Here is a 22,389-nt window from a genome sequence, read left to right as displayed (position 1 = left end):
GATAACGTATTCTTTTCTGTTGTATATACTATATTATACTGTATTTATACATATTTTCTTATAGCTTCTTTTTATTTGTTGTATGGTAATGCACATATTTTATTTACACATTCTTAACATATCTTTACTTCATATTTCTAGTTATTGTTTTGGTCTTGGTCTGTATATTTCTATTCTTGTGACTGGAACAAATCGCCTTCAGATTTTGATACTGATTAGTATATGACCATATGGACGATGAGTAACAGCAAAAAGCAGTAGAAGACTGGCCGAGACAGTGCTGTCACACCACTCCTCCTCTCACTACACTGGTCACAGTCAAACTCGACTCTCCTGGCCAACCACTGCGCTCCGTTGCCTCTGTGCTGTCACTTCCTTAAGCCGCTGATCTTTGACTGAGATGAGTGACAGGACTCGTCTCTGTTTTTGGCTCCACAGTGGTGGAAATAATTCCCCAGTGAAGTCACTGCACGTCTCCTGCTGCAGAGTGAACACCCATCTTTTTTCATGCTGCACCTTGAAGCCCCAGGCTAGAGCTTCTATTTCATTTCTTTTGAACAAAGAACTAAAAGTCATTTTGGATAAAGTGTATGGGTAAGACATTCTGAGTGATGTTCTAGCAGTTAAAACAGTTATCCTGACAGCAGGCAGCTGAGGACCTTTGTTCTATCTCAAATTCTGTGATGGTATTGATACTCAAAATCAAAGTTACACTATAAAGTACACAAAAATAAAATAGTATTGTTTTGTTGTTTTTACTTAGAAGTAAAAGTTATTGTACTCGTTATACTCTAAGTGATGTTCTCACTGCATACCACAGAAGATATATTTACATTATAAATTAAGTAAACAGATGCACGTGAAAACCTTTTCCACTCATTATGAAAACATGACAATTAAGGCTAAAATGATCCCTGCAATTTACAATGACTCTGTAATTGTCATGGAATATATACAGTAGTTCATTTAATAATTAAAGCCTATTGCACATTGTATTTACATTAGCAATGAAGGAATTCAATTTTAGCCTAAGTGCAGCTTTCTAATTAATCTGTTTCCATGTGAACAGATGTGCTTTGGCTTGGTAGATGTACTTCATGTCTTTTCCAATTATCCACTATACAGTTTACACTAACATCAGATATTCTGTTCTAACCTCATAAGTGATTTTCATTACGGAGATTGCTCCCATTGTTTGTCAGCCGAGACGAAGCTGTGCGCTGAGTCCATGGAAAAAAGAAAACACGACTGTCAGAAGGTTTATAAAGTTCATGTTGATAAGCAGCTGGAAAGTGTGGTCACATGAAAACTGCTGCAGACGGCCGGCTGTTTGTGTAAAGATAGGGGAGTAGCTCGATTAAAATATATATGCTATATGAATTAGAAACAGCATAGTGAATAAATATGATCCATGTGAAGTCAGCTGTAAATTAAACACTACATGTTGTAGCTAGCAAGCATAAAAGCTAATGCTACAGGTAAAATTAGCTAAAACTGGTTTCAAAGGATTGTTCAAGGTAGCATAATGGATGAATATAAATAAAAAAGGTTATAGCTACAGGGGATGTAATAAATGGCGAAATGGCTAAGAGCTCCTAGATTAATTGCTTCAATCAGAGACTGTGTATAGAGATGGAGAACACGTCTCCACTATTTCACATTTTAGAAAAATGAAGCTAAAATATCCTGGATGCAAATGCTGCCGTCTTGGGCTTTGGACATTTGGAGCCAGAGTCTGTGCAGTAGTGATTATGTTAGAGAGCTGTGGTGTCAAGATTATTTGACTCTCGTACATCTTTATATACAGCCTGGGATTGACATAGTTCCGTTAAATTCAGGGATTAAAAAAATTAGCTCAGTACTCCAGAGGATAAACAGGTTGAAATATTAAAAGGTGAAATAACCAAAAGTATTAATAAATATAGTTGAACCATAAGTCTGCAGCTCCAAGTTCTACTTCTACTACTGAGCTGCATAGTGTTAAATAACTAAATCAAATTTCAAATAGCTTAAAATATGCAACTCATTTGGAACATGGGTCGTCGATGAAGGGGTATTTGAGTTCATCTAACAGTACTGAGGTGTGTGTGATTGGGGCCATTGTTCTTAAATATCAAATGAAATTGAAATAATCAAAGACCGAAATGTTTTGCCATGTAGTTTTACCCTTTGGTTTCAGTCTGCGAGGTTCAAGGCTGCACTGTAAGCAGAGATGTATAATTAACAACATGCCTCATATGAAACAAATCTGGATCAAACCCGCTCTGTGCCAACTACAGCAGATTGGCAGGAAAAGAGAGCGTGCGTGTGTGTGTGCGTGTGTGTCGTGTGTGTGTGTGTGTGTGTGTGTGTGTACGTGCGCAGGGGCGTCTTTTGCTCTTCAGCCAACTGTGCATTTACTGTAGTTTATGATCTTTCTGCATGTCTCTTTAGAGGCGGCCCAGACAGTAAAATCAATTGGCCAGACTGGTGGAGATTTGGACGAGTTTTAACAGCATCGTGGGGGCGACAGGAAACCAGATCCGGTGGTGTCTTGTAGTTGTTTTTGTTGCAGCCTTTATGGGACCATAAAAACCTGTGCAGTAATCTCCCTATCTCTTTTATCTCTACCCACAGGCAAACAGACGTGCCCTCCGGAGAAATTTGACTGTGGAGGATCCACCAACAAGTGTGTCTCGTTGTCATGGAGATGTGACGGGGAGAAGGACTGCGAGAACGGGGCGGACGAGGAGGACTGCGCTTCTGGTGAGTTTGTTGTCGCGGAAAATACATGAACCGTTGTTTATTCCAGCTGTATGTTTTTATTTCAAATGGTGGCAGGGACTGATAGGGAATGACTTGACGATGCTTGAAGTCAGCAAGAGAAATCACAATGCTTCCTTTTTTGTATTTTAGAGGGTTTCATCCTTTTCTGAACTCACTTATCATCCAGGGGCTTAAGACTTTAAAGCACAGTAGGGAACACTCCATATAATTAGAGGGATTTGAAGTAAGTTTTGATTTAAGCCAACTGCACTCAAAAAAAAAAGGTTCACTTTGATGTGGAATGTTTTTTTGTAGGAGAATATCAGATATCTGCAGCTTTCTGGTGATGTTTGGATTCTGCTGCGGTCACATTTTGAACCTTGGCTCGTTCGACTTCCCGCTGCAGGGTCCTCAGAAACCATCGAAAAAATGACATCACCTCCTTACACAGCCAATCAGACAACTCAACCGTGCGGCTGCCTCCACCCCTTCAACCCCTGCAGGGACTATTCTTGCCCTACTTCTGAAGCGCCGTGAAAAATTGGCTCCTTCTTTTTCTCTCTCTCCCTTGCCTCTGCACATCAAGAAAAATTGATTGAGGGAACAGAGCGGGAGGAGGTGTGGTGTTGAGACTTTGAAGATTGTGCAAAAATGGCACGTGGTGGCAAATGCACAGGAGGAGACGGGGGAAAAAAGCCATCTCCCTATTATCCTTTATAAATGATGTTCTTTTATTCCAGGGATCTGCTTCCTTTCAGTTATTGGTGTGTGGGCGAGCGGTATCCAGGCAATTCATGTTATTTTTTAAAGAATCTAGTCTATTTACATTTTGTATTTAGAGAGGAAACCAAATGAATTTGTCATGAAATTAAAACATCAATCAGAGAAATGATCTTCTAGAATAGATATTTACCATCTTCTCCTTGAAAGATTAAGAGCTTTTGCATTCATTGTGCTGTAAAGATATTTTTTGTCACATCAGCCTGGAAGTGGCCTGTCAGTGACTCCGCGTCTCAATGTGGCCCCACATGCTCATGCCCGGCCAAGTGGTAGTGATTCCATCGACTTTAGATCTAATGCCTTCTTAGCTCAAATGGCTCTTCACAGCGCTGTCCATTGAGACCTAGTCTAGCCTGTGCTAATCCTTTTTTCATTCTAATGTCTGTATTGATGCGGCGGTCTTAAGCTTCTCAGTGGCGACACGAGGGCGGGCAGCAGGCCGATAGCCACCCAGGCAAAGGCCACAATCCCTCCCGATGTAAAGTCTGTTCGGCGTGACCGGCAGGAAGAGGCTGACTCAATCACCAGCGAAGGGCTGGATCACAAATTCCGTTAAGTGCTGCAGAGGCCAGTTTATGTGAGAACTGATTGGGCCCAATGCCAGGATGAAAGATCATGTTTAAATCAAGGGCAAGAAGCTTTTTTTTAACCACAGATCAGTCTAGGTACCAAGCAGCGAGTCTTAAATTGTTGTTTGTGGTTCCGCCCAATAACATAAAGAATGAAAAAATAAGAGGTAATAAATCTATATACTAAATTCGTCCTGCCACAGTTTCATAATGATACAAACCTTTTTTTACCCAACAACAATAATCTCTGATTTAAGGCTTACAAAATCCTTTTGAGTAATTTTGCACACACAAACAAAAACAAGGATATTCATATTGCAAACTTTTGAAACAAGCAACTAAAATTGAATGCTAAGTGTCATGATAATGCAAATGTTCTGAGATATTTGCGATGTGTGCAAAAAGAGCATAACACATTCACATTGACAGCAGAGGTTTACAATGATTTACTCACCCTGCCTTATAAAATAATGTTTCAAATGCCTAAACCTAAGCAGGCTTCACCGTATCAGCCACTGAAAGAACAGTAAAAATATATTGAACATTTGAATCATTGTCCCTGAGCATAATCAATGCTGTGCAGTTGTGTCAAATCAGCATCCTCAGCAGTGAGCTTGTTGATAATTTGCAAATTGACTGCGTTTATAGCTTTTCTAGTCCTGATGACCCCTCAGAGCACTTTACACTACAAGTCACATTCACCCATTCACACATATACAGTGACTCTATATGCAACGCTTTTCTATCACACATTCAAAGTCACTTTGGCTTTCAGACTGGAGGATTCAGGGATCAAACCCCTGACCTTCTGGTTACAGGACGACCCGCTCTACCTCCTTACCAACAGCCTTGGTGAACCTATGGTAAATGAGACAGAACCTGTGTGAATGTAAGTTTAAAAGAAGTTATAGGTCACAGATTTCGAGCTGAGCTCTTAGATTACTCTTTATACTGTAGACTGTAGACTTTAGAGCTTTCACATTTACAGTCACGATAAAGGGAGGGGGTGGGGGGGGTGGAGTGATGGAAACTACCAATTGGTTTGAGTACGTCTCAGTGTGTCGGTTCATTGCAGGCTTAGCTGCTGGCACAGGGGCAGCTGGAGAATTGACTTCAAAGCAGCATTAACTCTGCTGTATGTTTGAGGTTAGAAAGAGAAGATGAATGAATACAAATGTGTGAAATGATGCAGCGGTAGTTGCGTGAGAGTGAGAATTAAACTTTTTCATGCCCAGTAGATGTTTCTTATACATTTTGCTCAGCCGCAAACCTCAGTCTGTTCACCTGGAAATGTTATTCCGTCATGTCTGGATGCAGTTGATCTAAAATGTTGAATTAAAAAACTTTTGAAATTTAAAGTACCACTGCAATGTCGGCCCACATCTACTAAAACCTTCCCTGCAGAATCAACGTTATTCGACATAAAAATAGTGTCTCTGTCATCTTTTCAAATTTTGGTATTTAACTGCAGCAATTTTTTGGAACCAATTCATTGTCTTGTTGTGTATCTCACTGCCTCTGTGTCGTGGCATTGTGCTGTGGATACTAATTGCAAGACTCCACCTCCACCTTTCTGAATGAACGGACTTATACTGACTTATTACAAACAATCCACATATTATATTCATTGGACAGTTTTACTGACCTGGCATCCTGCACCTTTTGTGTGGACCCAAATCAAAACAAAGTTTATTCCACAAACTGTTGAGTTAAGGACACTTTCACACCTACTTGTTTTTTTGCGGATCCTCACACTATTGTTTTTAGTTCGAACCAAAGTAACATTTGTGAAAGGTCTATATACCAGAAGAGCTGGTCTCAGTCTGGATCAAACTGAATTAGGGTTTGGTTTGTTTGCAATGTGAAAACATTGACTTACGGGTCAATTGCAGGAAGTTGAGACAACATTAAACAGAAGAAAAAGAAGCAGAAGTGGCTCTTAGGATTTCTTGTAGTCTTTGCCTCCAACAATATAACATGTAAACAGACGTTAATTTGTTGGATTCCTAACTACATCAGTTGGTGGTAGTTATACTATAATGATATAACAGTGGCAACGTAATGAAGCAGTTCATTCATGAGCTTCTTTCAAAACAAAACTTTGAAAACTAAACTAACCTAAACTTTGAAACCTGAAAATGTCCTTAGTCCGGATCCCCTTCACTGCACCTTGTGGCATTATCTGTCCACACAATAATGGCTATACAAAATACATTAACATTTTCTTTTCAGTTGTCATTGATTTTAGCGAATGTCACAAATCCAGTATCACAAGATTCTTTATTCGGTCCTCCTTGAGTTTGCAGTGCGTTGGTGTGCACCGACTTAAATAAAGAGACCAGCAGAGGGAAAACAACCAGATTTAAGTGTCACTGCTCTGGCAACACGAGTCTTTCTGTAGCCGTCTTCACACTCGTGCTTTTGTGGAGCACTCATAGTCTGGCTTACATCGAGCTAAACATTCAAACACGCTGTACGCTTTCACATGTGTTTAGTGTGAGCGGAGAGGAACACTGACTGAGCCGGATCGCACTCAACCCTCTCTACACGCTGCTATTAGTAGAGTGAATAGCCCGCCGCAGACTCGGAAAAGCAAACCTTGCAGAGGCATCCTGCTAATTGAGTCACCCGCATGTTGAATTATGTATAAAGTAGAATTTAGCCCTCACCAGAGAAAGCTTCCCCTGATCAACATTACATTAAGCAGCGGCTCCAGAGAGGCTCCGCAAGAAAGTTCAACTGTGTCCTCCTCAACCCTCAGCGATGTGGGTTTTTAATGTGCACTCACTCGCTGGGCATCTCTCCCGAGGACGGCAGTCCCGCTGGGACGCACTGCGAGGCACAGCGAGCCGGTCCAGACTTGTGTGTTTACTAATAATATTCTTGTGTGGTTGTACTTTTGCTTGTTTTATTTATTCATATTTAACACTGCTTGGATAGTATTAGGCAACAAATGACTCCTTGTCTCTGTAGTGAAACCGAACTGGCAGGTACTGCACGTCCCCAGCGATGCAGCTACACCACTGACAACATTTCCTCCTAATTTCACTCTGGTAATAGAAATCTAGACAGGTTTTCAATTTATCTAAGCGGTGGGTGTTTTGTCTTGTCTCAGTTCTCTGTCTCCTCCGCCATCGCCCACCCGCCCTCAGGTGGCCTACCTTCTCAGCCAGTAATGATATCTGAGAGGAGGATAAAAAAAACTCTCGTCACTTTGATTCCCATCTTGTCCGCAGTTATCTTCTCCTGGTTGTTAGTGCAGATGAGAGGGGGTTCTCTGCTCTGCTACAGCTGTGTTTGCTGTGTAAACGTGTGCGTGGCAGGAAAGGTCAGCCGCTGAGCTGTTTCCCTGGAGAGAGCCACTGTGACCTGTGTGAAGTGGCCGGCAGTGTGAGTGAGTGTGTGACTCTGCCTCTCTGGGTTTGTCATTTGTGGATGTTGTGTGCCTTTGTGTGTGTTTGTGTGAATGGCCCATTGACCCTGCTGCGGTGTCTGTAGCTGAACTGTCCCTGCAGTATGAATCTATGAATGTTGGAGCTGTTTTTGAGTGTGCAGATAAAGAATAAATTGGCTTTTACGCGCTTACACATGGTTGTTTAGATATTTCTGTCTGGACCAAAGTGATGGACTAAAGGCTCATTACAGCTGCCTTTGTGTATGAAAAGAAATGCATCCTTTTTAAATGATATAACTGTAACCCTGGACTCACACGTCTGTGTTTGAGGCGTCACCAGAAACGCTGCTCATTCACTTCGAATGTGGTGACAGTATGCGTTGCCAAATTGCATTGAGGTTCCTTTGCTTCACGTTGCTCATGCTGCGTACTGCAGAAGTTGAGCAGAGTTCAACTTCTAATGCAGCAATGGAGGCACCAGCCAATCGAATCTCCTTCAAACGAACAGTCAAGCACTGGTGCTTGCCAATCGAATCCCATTAACAAGAAAAAGGAAGCAGCTGGTGAATCTGGTGTGTTAGCATTGTACTGATAGCTATTATATCGCGTTAGCATGAAAGCAGGCGATGTTGTGTCCCAACCACAGCATGAAACAGATTTGTCATGATGTGAACGCTACGCATTCGTTGGAGTCCAGCGTTGCTGCCCACATTTTCCCATGTTTTTTTTATAATTTGGCATGTTAAACAATACATCCACTAGAGGGCAGAGTCGAGAGTTTCTGACAACAAACATGACAACGGTGACGGAGGTTGTGATACTTTACCTGATTAGAAAGAGGCAAAAGCGGCCGCATTGTAAGCGGAATTGCTCTGTGAGGCGATTAAATACATTAGGGCAAGTGGATGGTGAATTCTGTGTTGAAATATCTTCCTCGTGTCCTACTTGTCACGCTTGAACTATTAGCTACATTGCTCCTCACGACTTCTGGTGGTACTGCTCCGTTTCGTCTGTTTCGTCCGTATCCTAAAGCGTTAAGAAGATGTGCACAAATACGGACGAAATGAACGCAGTGTACGAACAGAAGGCTCGGTCCATTTCCTTATGTATCTAACGTTGAGCATTAATGAGCCTTAACTAACAGAGCCATGGCCTGACTTGTGCATAGCATGGGGCTGCAGATGTTAATGCATAGAGGGGTTTTATAGCCTTACAGCAAATTTCTAATTTCTATATGTGCACATATGCAGTCTGCAGTTTATTGTGCACCTGTAGTGTTTGCATACACATGTATAATGTCACCATCCTTTTTCGCACACTTCAGTATGTTGTAGATTTAATTTGAAATTGATACAGTTTGTCAATCAATGTACTCTCAATAACCCACAATGACAAAGTGAGTCGTTTTTTGACTTTATTGCAAAAATTGAAATGTCTCATAATTGTCTTCAGACCCTTAATTCAGTATTTTGCAGAGGCCTCTATGGCACCTCTCTCTCTTCTTGGGCAAGTCTCTATCAGCTTGGTACACCTGGATTTGGGCAGTTTATCCCATTCTTCCAGGCAGATACTCTGAAGCTCTGTCAGACTGGATGAGAAGTGTCTCTGAACAGCCATCTTCTGGTCCGTCCAGGTGTTCTGTGGGATTTAAATCTGGACTTTGGCTGGACTTTCCTCACAGTCAGAGACTCGTCCTCCAGCGACTCTGTTATTTTTGTGCTGAAAGTTGAACCGTGAAACTCAATCTCAGTCTCAGTCCTGGACTCTAAATCAGGTTTTCTTCAATGAACCCTCTGTATTTGGCTGCATTCATTCTTCAGTCAACCCTGACCAGTGTCATGCTTCACTGTGAAGATAGTAATGTGTCTATATCACCATAAAGGCCTGAATGATTGAGAACTGCTATAATGGCCGTCTTCGTGTCAGATTCTCTGCACAGGTCTTCTGAAGGTCTGACATCTGTATGAAGCCTCAATGCATATTCATTTAGTTGAGTTAACAATATGATCTGTAACAATTCTTCTTTACAATGTCGAAAAGTGACAATATGTTATATATATTGTTGAACTGTGCACTTACATTATCAAAAATGTTTCCAACAATGTGTTAAAGCCAGAAAAAAAATCCAGTTTTATTCATTTTGGGCATTTTGGTTGCCTTTTAACTGCGTCGTGGTGGCTTTACCCGTCTCTGCTATAACTTCCGGAGAAAACAACATGAACACACTGCTATCCAGTTAGCCAGTCGGCTGTTTATTCCTTCCACTGTTTGTAGTGGTCGTAATGGATCATTGCCGTATTCCGTGCAATGTGAATAAAACTTAACTACATTCTTTTCAGTGTTGAAGACGTCAACTCCCATGATCCCACGCTACTTCACAAGTCTTCAAACTAGGTCATTTGTTATTGTTTTGATTGAGAGACCCCCTAGTGGCTAAAGTTACGAATTATAAATTTAATTTCCTGTTCCTTTTTTTTATTAATTGACCACAGAATAACCCACTGAGTGAAATGCTGGGGCCCCACTTCCATTTATTTATCATTTAAAAGCCACTGACTTGTACCACATTGTGCACTTTGGGCTCAAGGTTTTTCAAAAAGTCTTGACATTCATTTACACGGTGCCCCCACTGGAAACCAGCCTCTCTCCAGTGTAACCAGGTCACTCGTGTACAGTGCTAATGCTCTTCTTCTTGTATAATAACGTACATGACTCTTGAATCTCGTTAATTATTTAGTGCCAAATTAAAACGGAGTGAGGGTTCGGGGCATTACAGGGACAGTAGTTACGAAACACATCAGAATCGGATGGAGCCTGTTTTAATATTAATGAATTAAAAACCCTTCACTGAACTGAATCCACAACATGGGCTTTTCGTTTCAGTTGCCTTCCCCCGTGCAAACAAGGCTGTTGGAGTAAATTAAGGCAACACTGATGTTTGCAAAGAAAAAAAAAACCATAGTGACTTTGACATATGGTATAATTATATAGGATAGTAATTAGGATGCTATGTTTTCACTAGATGAGGACATGTTAACCCAGTTTAACTCAGCATGTGGGATTGCTCATGATTTTATTTTATTTATTTTCTCATTTTCTTTTACGAGATGTTTTGATCCAGTTTGATTCGGAAACCACTGACTTTGTTATTACTTTTAACTGATGGATCAAACTGCTTTTTGTCTTTTTGTTTGTCTGTTTGATATTTAGAATAATTATCCAAAAACTACTGGACATATATCAAACTTGGTGGAAGGATGCGGTATGGTTCGGGGAAGAACCCATTCGCTTTTGGTTTGGATGCGGATCAGAGGGGAGATCCAGGAATTTATTTTTCGCTTTCTTTAACATTGCGTGATCAGCAGTTTTTTGTTGATTTCTCAGAGAAGGACTCATTAATCTTGATGGAAAAAAATCAGGCATCTTTACGGTATAGACTGATATTTATGAGTGTTGGGCAATTTGATGTGGATCCAACTGAAAATCCCGATCTAGTGAATTTGAGATGTGGTTTCATGAGGCGACTGTTGGGCCTTGGTGGAGGAGTGCGCCCTCTGAGTGCCCTGAGTAGCCATTTAAATATTGATCCCTGTTTGGATCAATGTAAAAGTATCTGTTGCAAAATTGCTGCGTATGCACATATGGAAGGATCCGTTTTCGATGCACTATATGAATGTGTGTCTGAATGGCAATAAACGGTACTGTGAAGAGCTTTGAGTGGTCATCAAGACTAGAAAAGTGCTTTATGAATACAGACCATTTATCTTTCACATTAAACTGGTGTATGTCCCCCTGGCTGATGACTCCGGTCATGTGCAGTGAGACCACAGACTGATCGGTTAGTGACAGACAGGTATTATTTCATTCTGACCAAATTAAATGACTGGTGGTTTTTATTACAGTCCTGCGAGGGCCACAGAAACCGGCTTTTTTCCTGTCATTTTTTTTCAGACGACTTTATTTACTCTTGGCTATTTGGGATGTGAGGAGCATTTCATCAAATATGTTTCAGAAACAAATTAATTCATGAAAAATGTGTCCAAACAATAACCCCCCCCCCCCATCCAAAGGCGATGGTGCTGAAGCTGAACTCCTGGTGGTTTGTGTAAATGCCTAAATGTGCTTCTCCCTCTGCTGGCCTCATGTGCTGCTGTGGCCTCACAGTGGGAACCCTGACTCATTTCACAGCCTCAGTGTTTTTGGCCAGACACGAGCAAAGAGCCAGAGAAAGCTGCTTAAGGTAGAGAGAGTGAGAGAGAAGTGGATTTAGAAAAGCATGCACGTTGACTTTGAAAAGAGGAAAATGCACATAAACTTTTCTCTCCTGCTTAGGAACATTTTCATGCAGGGGGGGAGCGAGGCCAGTGCTTCTTACTGCTCTGTTTTTTTCGGGTAGAATAGCATTTAGAGTTGACTGTAACCTACAATATGTGGTTGACCTGTGTGCTAATGATGAATCACAGGTTAAAGACCTGCTGATTGCAGAGAGGTCTCTATTATATTAAGCTCCTCAGGAGATGACGTGTCTCATCATCTTCTTGTGAAACCACCGTAGTCCCCTCTCCTTCTTCTTCAGCTCCTTCTGTCTTCCCCCTGGTTATGATACCACTGTCGCATCTCAGTTAACCTGAGAATCCATTTCACTGTGTCTCTCTGTTTGAAGCTTATGTGAATTAATGACGGGGCAGAATTTCAATACATCTGACAAAAAGAGACTCAAGTTATGACCTGATTAGAGTTTGGAGGTCAAGGGTCAAAGGTCAAGGTCACTATGACTGTACATATACCTTTTAGCCATACCGCACATGTTATTGATGACAATATTTCTTACAAATGCCTAATCGGGAAAAATGTTGAGTAACGACAGAGTCAAAGGCCATTTTCCCTGTGACATCATAACGTTCTGCAAATACACTAATAATTATAGAAAGAATCATATTTGACTCTTTGTTGGATGCTGAATTGTAGCCGCACAGACATACTCAAAGATGAACTGATTTGGTGGATGAATGTCACTGACTTCACAGAATGAATGCGCTGATTATGTCAAATAGGGTAAAATGTTAAAAACCACGACATTTTACATCCAAATGGTCAAAAGTCAACTTTGCCGCAACACCATAAAACACCTTAACTGGTCATTATTTATTTCAAAAGGCGTTTGTGTTTTTCTAGTAAAATGTTGAACATGTGAATATTCAGAATCTGTAGGCGAGGGACAAGACTTTGGGGCTGGAAGGCTTCTAGTCCTGTTTCTAGTTTGAACAATCGCATTTGAGCAGGCTTCGCTTGCCCACAGGTAAACAGTACGTGTGGAGAACCAAAGAGGTGGAACACATTGACCGGAATTTAGCGGCTATCGCCTTTTTAATTTATCTGAATTCATATGCAAATAGCTGTTAAAAGAGATCAGCCAAAATATCGCTGTTTGTTTTTTTTGTAGAGAAATAGTCTCGGCTCCGATATCTGCTGTGTGTACCAAGAGGCTAATTTATCATCAGACGATAGCCAGTGAGCTACGAGATTGATTTTTGTCAAATGGTTTGTTACATTTCAGTCAGTTTTTATTTTGATTTGTTACAGGCTCTTAAGGATGGCTGGGTTACTACTCATTTTTAAAGTACAGGCCTTTAATCATATTCATTTGCTTCCACTTTAAGCTTTTAAGGGAAACGTCAAAGGCATATTGACTAAACTGTAACTTCAATGTAAAGGCTTCACTTCCCCTGCGTCAGTATTAATAAGACAGTGGATGCAGACTCACAATTTCTCCTCAAACCTCTTTCTAAGGTTTTTGTTCTTTCTGTTCTCATCCTCCAGACGCCAAGGCCTGCCCCAGCGGCGAGTTCATGTGTTCCAACCGCAAGTGCTTGGCCACTGTCTATGTATGTGACGGTGACGACGACTGCGGAGACGGCAGCGACGAGCTCAAGTGCGCCTCCCCTCTCACCTGCGGGCCCAACCACCTCCGCTGCAACACCTCGGAGTGCGTGCCGCTCATGTGGAGCTGTGACGGAGACCCCGACTGCTCCGACAGCTCAGACGAGGGGCCGGAGCGCTGCGGCGGGGACGGGGCCCCGTACCTGAACAACCGCAGGGCCAACTGCACCGCCGGAGAGTTCCGCTGCGCCAACGGGGAGTGTGTGCGACTGACGTGGAAGTGCGATGGAGATCCAGACTGCAAGGACAAATCCGACGAGTCTGATTGTCGTGAGTTTGCCTTTTGTGTCTGCTCCTCACAAATCTCTCCTTGTACGGCCTTCTTCCACGAAGCCCTTTGCCTCCGTCCTTTTTGTGTTCTGCAAGAGCTTATTCATGTTTGCCATTATAACATAACTATTTTTATCCAAAAGGCTGTCCACTCCGCTCACATTGAAGCATGAAAATCGCTGCTCTGTCAGACGGAGGTTGTGGACTTATAGAATATGTGACCAGGCTGAGGGAGAGTTTAGGTACAAAAGAAAATTGAAGTGCACATGTAACCATGGTTACATGAGGAGGGTACAGCAGAATTCATCCCATATACCATCTACATACAAACTACATACTAATCCTATGCAGGTTGGAGGTGGCTGTTAATGCAATTCTCAGAGAAAGTGGAGGAACTATTTAGATTTGCAAAACATCAAATTGCAGGTGGTAGTAAAACAGCATGAGAAAGGTCCTGGAAAACCATAAAATCAAACAGGAGACAGGGAAACAGTAAAACATTAGTGTTTCAGGGCCGAGTACGGCTGAGTGGCTGAGCTGCTCGAGGTAGTGAGAGCTGAGGCAGAGCGGCGGTGGTGAGCGTGGCTGACAAATGGAAAGCAGTCGGTGATCCTGAACAAGAGAGACAAAAGGTAAATCATGCGGGCAGGAAGGTAATGAAAGACCCATCCCAAAAAGTAAGAAGACTTGTTTCAAAGAGGCTTTTAGTGTGACCACCACAAGGTTGAATGACGTTTTGGCAGATGTGTGGTGGTTGAGTTGATGATTCAGACTCGGGCTGCGTTCAGCTCAAATAAAACATCATAGAACGTTTGTTTAAATCTTTAAACAGTGGCGCTTTGAACACTGTTGTGATATGTAACTATGGAGGAGAAAGCCATTTTTGGCCTTGTTGTGGAAGAAATCTTGGAGTTGGATGACATGGATTTCAATATGCGTTTAATACTTCAAAATACAATTGATGTTACAATGTCTGCCTTTGGCCATAAAATAAGTTCAGCTCAAATAACTATGAGCTTATTCTATAAAATAAATGTATTACCTAACATCTTCAATTGATGCAAACACAGCTGCCACATTTGCAGAGAAACTATATTGTTGGATTTATATACACATCTCCGCTGATAAGGCTGCACCTCTGACGCACCCAACAAATGAGAGAAGATGCATCCTGAAGCCCGCCGTCAACCATTTTGAGCAAACATGTCTTTCAACCCAGAAACAGTAGAAAAACGGTGCAAAACGTTTTGGGATTGCCCCCCCCCCCCGCCAAGCCGACCTCACACACCGACAGGATCAGCGCACACAGACTTAACAGCCAAAACCAGTTGAACCAGAACGGTCCATAATCCTAACAAGTATAAAATCTGTAGAAAAGGTAGTTTGTTTTCTCCTTGCAATGTTCAGTTTGCACTGGCTTCCAAAGTTCCAGTTTGCATAGGCACACCAATTACATAATTTCCCGTTTGTACAGAAGAAAATACAATTAAATCGTTTGTATTTAAATCTTGTATGTTACACATTTAAATATTGTTTAGCCTACTTACTGAAAGGATGCACCACAGTATATCATGGTAATTAGTCTGAAGAACATTCTGTTTACAATTAGTATGTAGGAGGAAAGTGGTACACAGCACATCTCTGCAGCTCCAGGCTGCTCATAGAAACACACATCTGTCTGTACTTGTTTGTAGTGTTCTTGAGTCTTCTTTAATTTCATGTAAATTATGTTATGTTTGGGTTGTTAGTGTTTAAGTTGTTGTTTTTGACTTGATTCTATAATCTTATTGCCATGCACTGCAAATATTTCAAACAGCAGAATAGAGTTATTAGAGTTTGTGCAAGATGGCTGCAGGCCAATCAATTCCCCTCACATTCAGAAGTAACTACAATGGGGGTCAGTTTTATTTCACATTATCTTTTTTTGTGGACAGTGTGTTAAGATATCCCTTTGCTTCCAGATAAGTTATCTGTTTGCTTTCAGACTGGAAAGTGGTTTTAAAAAAAATCTCACCACACACTATTTCCTTCTTCCTGAGAGGTGTTACTTTATCATTTAGCACATTTCCACTCTGCTGGGAGTTGGGACACATGTTTTTTTTAAATTTATTTCTCCTTATAAATGTGTCAGGTAAAGAATGTGCTGGTTGATAAACACTGTGCCGAGATGGGGGCTTTGCGATAAAGCAGGTTTTTCCTATTAGCTGGTCATGGATGGAGGAGCCCTGCAGCTCTTGTCTCACTAAGCCAGAGTGTGAAACCCAGATAGTCCCACTATTCATTATCAAGATGTGTGGTGCGCACATCAAACCCACGGCTCACACTCTGCCGTGTCAAATAAGAAGCCCTTACAAGAGATTGATGTTTTGTTAAGCTGCTGGATCCCTGCATTAAGGAACAGGCCTGGAGACGGTTAGAGGCACAACCCTGTATTTGTCCAGGGGTTATTATAGAAGCCACTTATGCTCAGCCCTTTCCTCCTTTTCTATGTGCACACACTTCCATGTCTATGCGAGGATTATCTTGCCACAAAAAAAATTGAATTTGCTGCCACCTGCTATTGCTGTGATTCATCAATATACTTTAGAATTTGCTTCTTATTAATTCTATTCACAACTAGAATGTCCCCCAGTAGAGCTCATATCGGCCAAGGCCCAACTGTACTCTTAAATTAATTGGATACATTTAAAAAAAAATATGTTTTATGGACTGAAATATACTAAACTCAATGAAAATTTCATAGACATAGAAATCCATCCATCCATTATCTATACCCCTTATCCTTTGAGGGTCGGGGGGGGCAATTCCAGCTGACATTAGACTTATAGATATCAGTTCCCTAATTACCTCACAATGTTAAAGACAGTGTGGATCTGTCCCCTGATCCCGATCTGCACCAAATTTGAGTGGGTTCCTCCCTGACCCACACCATATCGTTCCACTAAGTTTTGTGGTAATCCGTCCAGTAGACTCTTGTGTAATCTTGCTCACAAACAAACAAACCAACCAATAAACCAACAGACAGGGGGGAAAACACAACGGAGGTAGATATACTGAGTGTGCATGTGTTTCGATCTGCAGCAGTCGGTTGCAGTAGGTCTGATCTCCAGACTCATCTCCCAGATACAGAGAAACATTTCATAGATAAGATACTTATGTGTGTATCCACGTGCATGCGTGTGTGCACGTGTATCCCGTCTCCATTACATTGCCTGTGTCACGCTCATCCCGCGATAGCACTAAATCACACCCCCACCGACCCCTCAGTCATATATATTGCCTTTTAGTGTGCTTTAGAGAGGAGTTATATGAGCTTACTGTGGCCTGTTGATGAAAAGCTTGTCTGTGCTTGAGATATTAATGACGTTTGGTGTGGCTGCATTACTATATTGAAAATCCTTCGTCACACACTCTCACTCACACTCTGTCCGAGGCCGCTCCCAACGCAGGCTGTGAGTGGATAGAAGAACACTATTTCACTTTGTGATTTTTCTCGCCAAAGAGTTGATAAAAAACTGATGTTGCTGAAATGCAACAAGGGCTCTTGACTTGGTTTTGAACCTCGGGATGTTGAGTTCCTCTTGCAGGGATTAAAGAGGATTTAGATTTCATGTGTGTGTGTGTGTGTGTTTGTGCGTCTCCTGCAGCCCTGTTGACGTGTCGTCCGGATGAGTTCCAGTGCGGCGACGGCTCCTGCATCCACGGGACCAAGCAGTGTAACAAGGTCCATGACTGTCCGGACCAAAGTGATGAATCTGGTTGTGTAAACGGTGGGTACGCCTGTCGTCACTGTCTGCATGTCTGGCTGCTGAAATCTGTCCCCATTACCTCTTTTCCTGTCTTCCTCTAGAATCCATGTGTGTTTGAATCTCTCACTATTTGCTGTGCAAGTATTTACTTTGATCCAGTGCATCTCTGGCTTTTGCACGTCTACCTGTATATTATTGTAGATATCCTTTGGCCCTGTTGCTTCTTAAACTCAAAAATAAGTTTGTATTCACCAGTGTGTTTGACCAAAAATCCTCCCAGCTGAAGTAGTGGTTGGAAAAAAGAAATGAAAGAAATATACCCTCTGTTCGCTTTCTTGTTTGTTCTTTATTTTGTCCTCCTCGTAACTTTTTGGCCTCTTGGGGGCAGTGAAAATATATATATTATCCCTTTTTAATTCACCTTTTTAGCATAGACTGTTTATACAAATGGAAGTAGATGCTGGGTCAGGAAAGTGAAGCATCTTCGCAAAAAGAAGTAAGTTCTTTTTTAATTCTGTGAGAAAATGACTTACTTGTTTTCTGGGCAGCTGTGCTGAGGGGGTCGAGTGGTTGTCCTCTAACCAGAAGGTCGGCGGTTTGATCACGGTCTTGCCCACCTGCGAGCTGAAGTGTCTTTGTGGCAAGATACTGAACCCAAAATTTCCCCTGATGGCTGTGCTGTTCTCATAAAAAAATTGCTGCCCATAGATGCACGGTATGAATGTGTGTGTGAATGGGTGAAAAAAGCTGTTTTATAACATCAGTAAACATTTCCCTAAGACGATTATGTCTCAGTCGCTAGTTTCAAGTCCTCTTCAATACATCATGTGTTGCATTATGTGAATTATGGTCCCATTTAGATTAAATTAGACAATGGAGCACTAAATGCATTATGCATCGATACCGTGAGATGGACAGCTAGTACCGTCCAATGGGTGCAGGTCGCAGGTGGAGGTGGGCGTCATCATCGGCAACCCCATAATATATTGCTACTTCTGGTTTCATAAAACCAAGATGGCGTAGGCTTTAAAACGGCAGCTCACAAACATCACGGTGCGTTGCCAGCTGCTTTTTGCACATCCAGCAGATAATGGGCAACATTAGCATTGAGTCGGGGTCAAGTCTTAAGCCACAGGATGAATTTAATCCCGAATCCCCTCGTCTTGTAGTTGTGTGACTGATACTGAATAACTCCCAAGGGAAATATCTTTATCTCTATTTGCTAACTCTCCACATTAAGTAGCTGCTGGCGGTTGTTTGATGCTGGGCTGGTTATGTAGAGCAGACTTTTAGAGCTTTGAGAGGCAGTGCAGAGTCAAGTGATGATTCTAAAGTCATCATGGGCTGTAATATTGGCATAAAAACTAATTACAGCCACAATTGAATTGTTTCTTTGCTTGTGCACAAATAAGGAGAAACTAAATGAACTCGCTTTCAAGTGATCTACGTGGGGTTTTCCGGACACATATTAATCTGGAATCATTTGTGTGTAATGACCATTGATGTTATGTGGAATCAGCCCAGTTCCTTTTCTCAGCCAATTTGATTCCTTCCCCTTCCTCTGACTGTGTTGCATAATTCATCAGCGTTGTACAAAATTATTTTGCAGGAAATTAAGCTGTAGCACCGTGAAACTGAACCAAATTCAGCTTCTATTACACCAGGCTTTTAATGTGCGATGATATGAATATTTGAGAGCAAAGTATTTTATGATGTCACTTGTTTCATGCAAGACTTCAAGAGTTCGACAAACCGCTGCACATATTCAATTCGACTTCACACACTTTTCGATTGCATGAGGTTTTGATGGAAGTTTCAGCAGCACGTGTAAAAAAATGTGTGCGATGTTTATGACACTGATCCTGTCTTTTTTTTGCGTTTTTTGGACACAGCCACCAGGTGCGCGGGGCCGCTGAAGTTCCTGTGTAAGAACGGGGAGTGCATTGACAGCTCCAAGGTGTGCGACTCTCTCAAGGACTGCAAGGACCGATCAGACGAGCCCAAGAAAGAGTGTGGTAAGAGGACCTTTTCTGCACACAGCTACTCGATCGTAATCTCCTGTCAGCTCTCACCAAAAGGTCTCCTACCCTCGACATGAACACGGTTTATTGCTTTTTCGTCTGGGCTGCTAACAGGAAAAAGCTTATTCACTCATTTCCCAGGTGTGTCAAATGCTCAGCTGTGAAATTGCAGGAACTTGTGTGCGCTTGCGGAGCTTTTGGTTTCAGTGGTGAGAGAGCATGCACAGTATGTATCTATTGTAAATGGATTCAAGCACTTGATGTATCAGCATAATCGTGTTTACCCTAACAAAATGTGACTAACTCCCTCCTATTACCTTGCATTTCAAAGACTTCAGAGGTGTGCTTACATTAGCAGCAGCTTCTGTTGATCAGAACAAGAAGCTCCATGTACTAATTACCATCAAACGGTAGAAGAAAGCTCCTCCTGCTCTCAGACAGTCTCTTCTTCATCTCTCCTCCCGTCTCCATACACCTTCCACTCTCATTGACCATGAATAAATGAAAGTGCTGCCTTCCTTTAAAGGAACAAAACATTGGGGGGGTGTATTATCTTTCCTCTGTGTTGAAGACATCACTCAGAAAGCTCCCAGCATCAGAGATGGTGAGACATCAAATCATAAAATGACACTGAATTGGGAATGCAAAAATGACAGCGTAAAGGATGTGCTGATAAATCAAAGGACACATAGATAAAAGTACAGACTTGCTGATGATGGTTTTTAAAGTTCTTTTTGATCAATAAATGTAGACAGAACACAATGATTCACTTTTGTCTTGGAGCGTTACCAACAATCACAGATCAGACCTGCAACCAATCAGGGAAACAAAACAAGTTAGAACATCAGACCCCCTGACATTGGTGTCCCAGCCGGGGTCCACAGGCTTGACCTCTTTATCCAAAGCCACCGATGGGCTCTCTGCGGCTTCCTCTGTGGCTTCCCCTCTTTGCAGCTCCCGTGAAACAATTTCTTGCCAGAGCTTTACTGATTGAGCCCACTTTCAACTGGCTCACAGAGAGACCACCTCCCTGGGTCTGTGCACTGCTCCACCAGCTCCTGGTATTTTCATGAGCCTCCACCGTGTTTTCCTCTCATTGCACGGTCAGCTCCCGCTTGGTGGAGTCTGAGAAGAAGACCAAGTCCGGGCAGAGTGTCATGTGTGATGTGATCAGAAAAATCGAAACAGACTACAGCAGGAATATTGAATTAGAATTCAGAGGGATCCAGATAGAGAACGGTTTCTCCAGCAGAGGCTCAGAACATTTCTTATGTGGGACTAGCACTTATTCAGGGCAATATTAGATCTCTCAACATCTGTGTGCAGTCGACAACTGACCGTTGAGTCAAAAATGCTAAATAGGATCTTATCTCGTCACGTAAAAAATAAAATACATAACAGGAAGCTTAACACCAGCTCGACCATGATGAGTTTGTGGTTTGTCTATTTGTGACGTCTGGACCACAACATGCAGCCTTTCGTTCTTTTTTTACACTCGAAAAAGCCCATCCAGTTTAATGTCTCTGTAGCTGATTAAAAAGTTCTCTCTCAACCATCTTGGTTGTTACTGAAAATGCTTCAGCGGTGCTCCGCCCTCCTCTTTCCGAAACTATATCCATCCCGCCTCATCTCAGATAAAGGGTTGTGATTGGACCGCCAGTTTTGGGACGGACCTTATTCAGTCTGGATGGAAGGGAGGGGGGTCAGACCCATCTGCGAATGTGAATATATTCGAGCTCTCTGATTGGTCCGGTTCCAGGCCATTGACAGCTGGCTCCGCTACTCTTCCTCCCTCTCTCCTTCCACCCAGGTCTTGTGCTCAGCTCATTAACAGCGTGTCCACACACACCTAGCTCGTCGCTCTGCTCACTCATCCGGTCACTCACAAGATGTTCCCCGACTGCAACACAGGCACCAAAAAAACACTCCGAGACAACAAAACCGAAACACACTCACGTAGATGTTCGGTGTGATTGCGTTTGCCGCAACAGCCTCGTCAGAGAAAATAAACACCACGCATTACTCTCTGGGTTCCAGCCATTTTTTTTATTTCTCATTAGAAATAATGGCACATTACCACAGTATTGACTCATTACTAGCCAGGCCATTTGTTTCTTAACACTGCTCCATCGTTTTCTGCTTTCACTCAGAAGCGGCTCAAAATAGGTACATAATGGGTTATCACGGCGAGAGAGAGGCAGAGAGGGATGGAGAGAGAGACGGAGGTGGAGTGGAAAAGGAGAGACGTCATGTTTTATTTGCCCACGGGAAAGGAGAAGTGACCTCTAAATCACGGCTGTCCTTGGAAGCAATCTGGAAAAAGCTGTTTATATGTTCACACAGGAGATTGTCCTGGGGCGTCTTTGTTACCCGCCCAGCTCCCCTCAAAGAGACGGGCAGCAGTGAGTCCTCAAACACGGCTACATCTCTGTCTTTTCTTCCGTCTGCCTTTAATTTTGAACTGACAGAATGAAAGGAGTGGGAGCCTCTGAGAGTGGTTGGTTGCTGTCACAGATCCAGCGAAAGTAGAGATGAGGTTTCAGTGCTGGTGGTTTTTGTGCAGAGTCGGCTGACGTCCAACACAAAACAGAAGATGATTTTTCTACAAACAAACCTTCAGTCAACCTGGAAGGAGTTAACTTTATCAATGATATAGAATGTTGTTATGTAGCTGAGCCGCAAATGTGTTATTTTGTCTTTGAGTCAATGCTGCATGTGTGAAATGAACTGGTTATCGGGATTTGTGAGTTTAAAAGTAGAACAGCTTTAGCTCCAGACAGTAACAAATAGTCAATACAACCCATTTAAACCTATTTAGGGACTAAATATGTCAAACCCAGGGAAAAGTCAAAAATGCAAAGAAAAAGTAAAGCTATGTGATAACTGCACACAAACAGTTTGTAAAATGTAATGTGGTTTAG

The 22,389-nt window shown here is 42.2% G+C and overlaps 1 protein-coding gene across 3 annotated transcripts in view; it reads left to right on the top strand.

The window, feature by feature from the left end:
* LOC118118169 (low-density lipoprotein receptor-related protein 8) overlaps positions 1–22,389 on the top strand; it is a 91,337-nt gene that overhangs the window by 43,902 nt on the left and 25,046 nt on the right. For all 3 annotated transcript variants that reach the window (XM_035171116.2, XM_035171117.2, XM_035171115.2), the window contains 4 exons: positions 2,617–2,745; positions 13,309–13,698; positions 17,346–17,468; positions 19,340–19,462. In XM_035171116.2, coding sequence (XP_035027007.1) covers positions 2,617–2,745; positions 13,309–13,698; positions 17,346–17,468; positions 19,340–19,462 — 765 coding nt within the window. The remainder of the gene's footprint in view (positions 1–2,616; positions 2,746–13,308; positions 13,699–17,345; positions 17,469–19,339; positions 19,463–22,389) is intronic.

Source organism: Hippoglossus stenolepis, chromosome 11 (genome assembly GCF_022539355.2).
Source record: "Hippoglossus stenolepis isolate QCI-W04-F060 chromosome 11, HSTE1.2, whole genome shotgun sequence".
NCBI lineage: Eukaryota > Metazoa > Chordata > Actinopteri > Pleuronectiformes > Pleuronectidae > Hippoglossus > Hippoglossus stenolepis.
The sequence above is the reverse complement of the archived record's forward strand: the minus strand, read 5'-3'. Positions and strand labels throughout refer to the sequence as shown.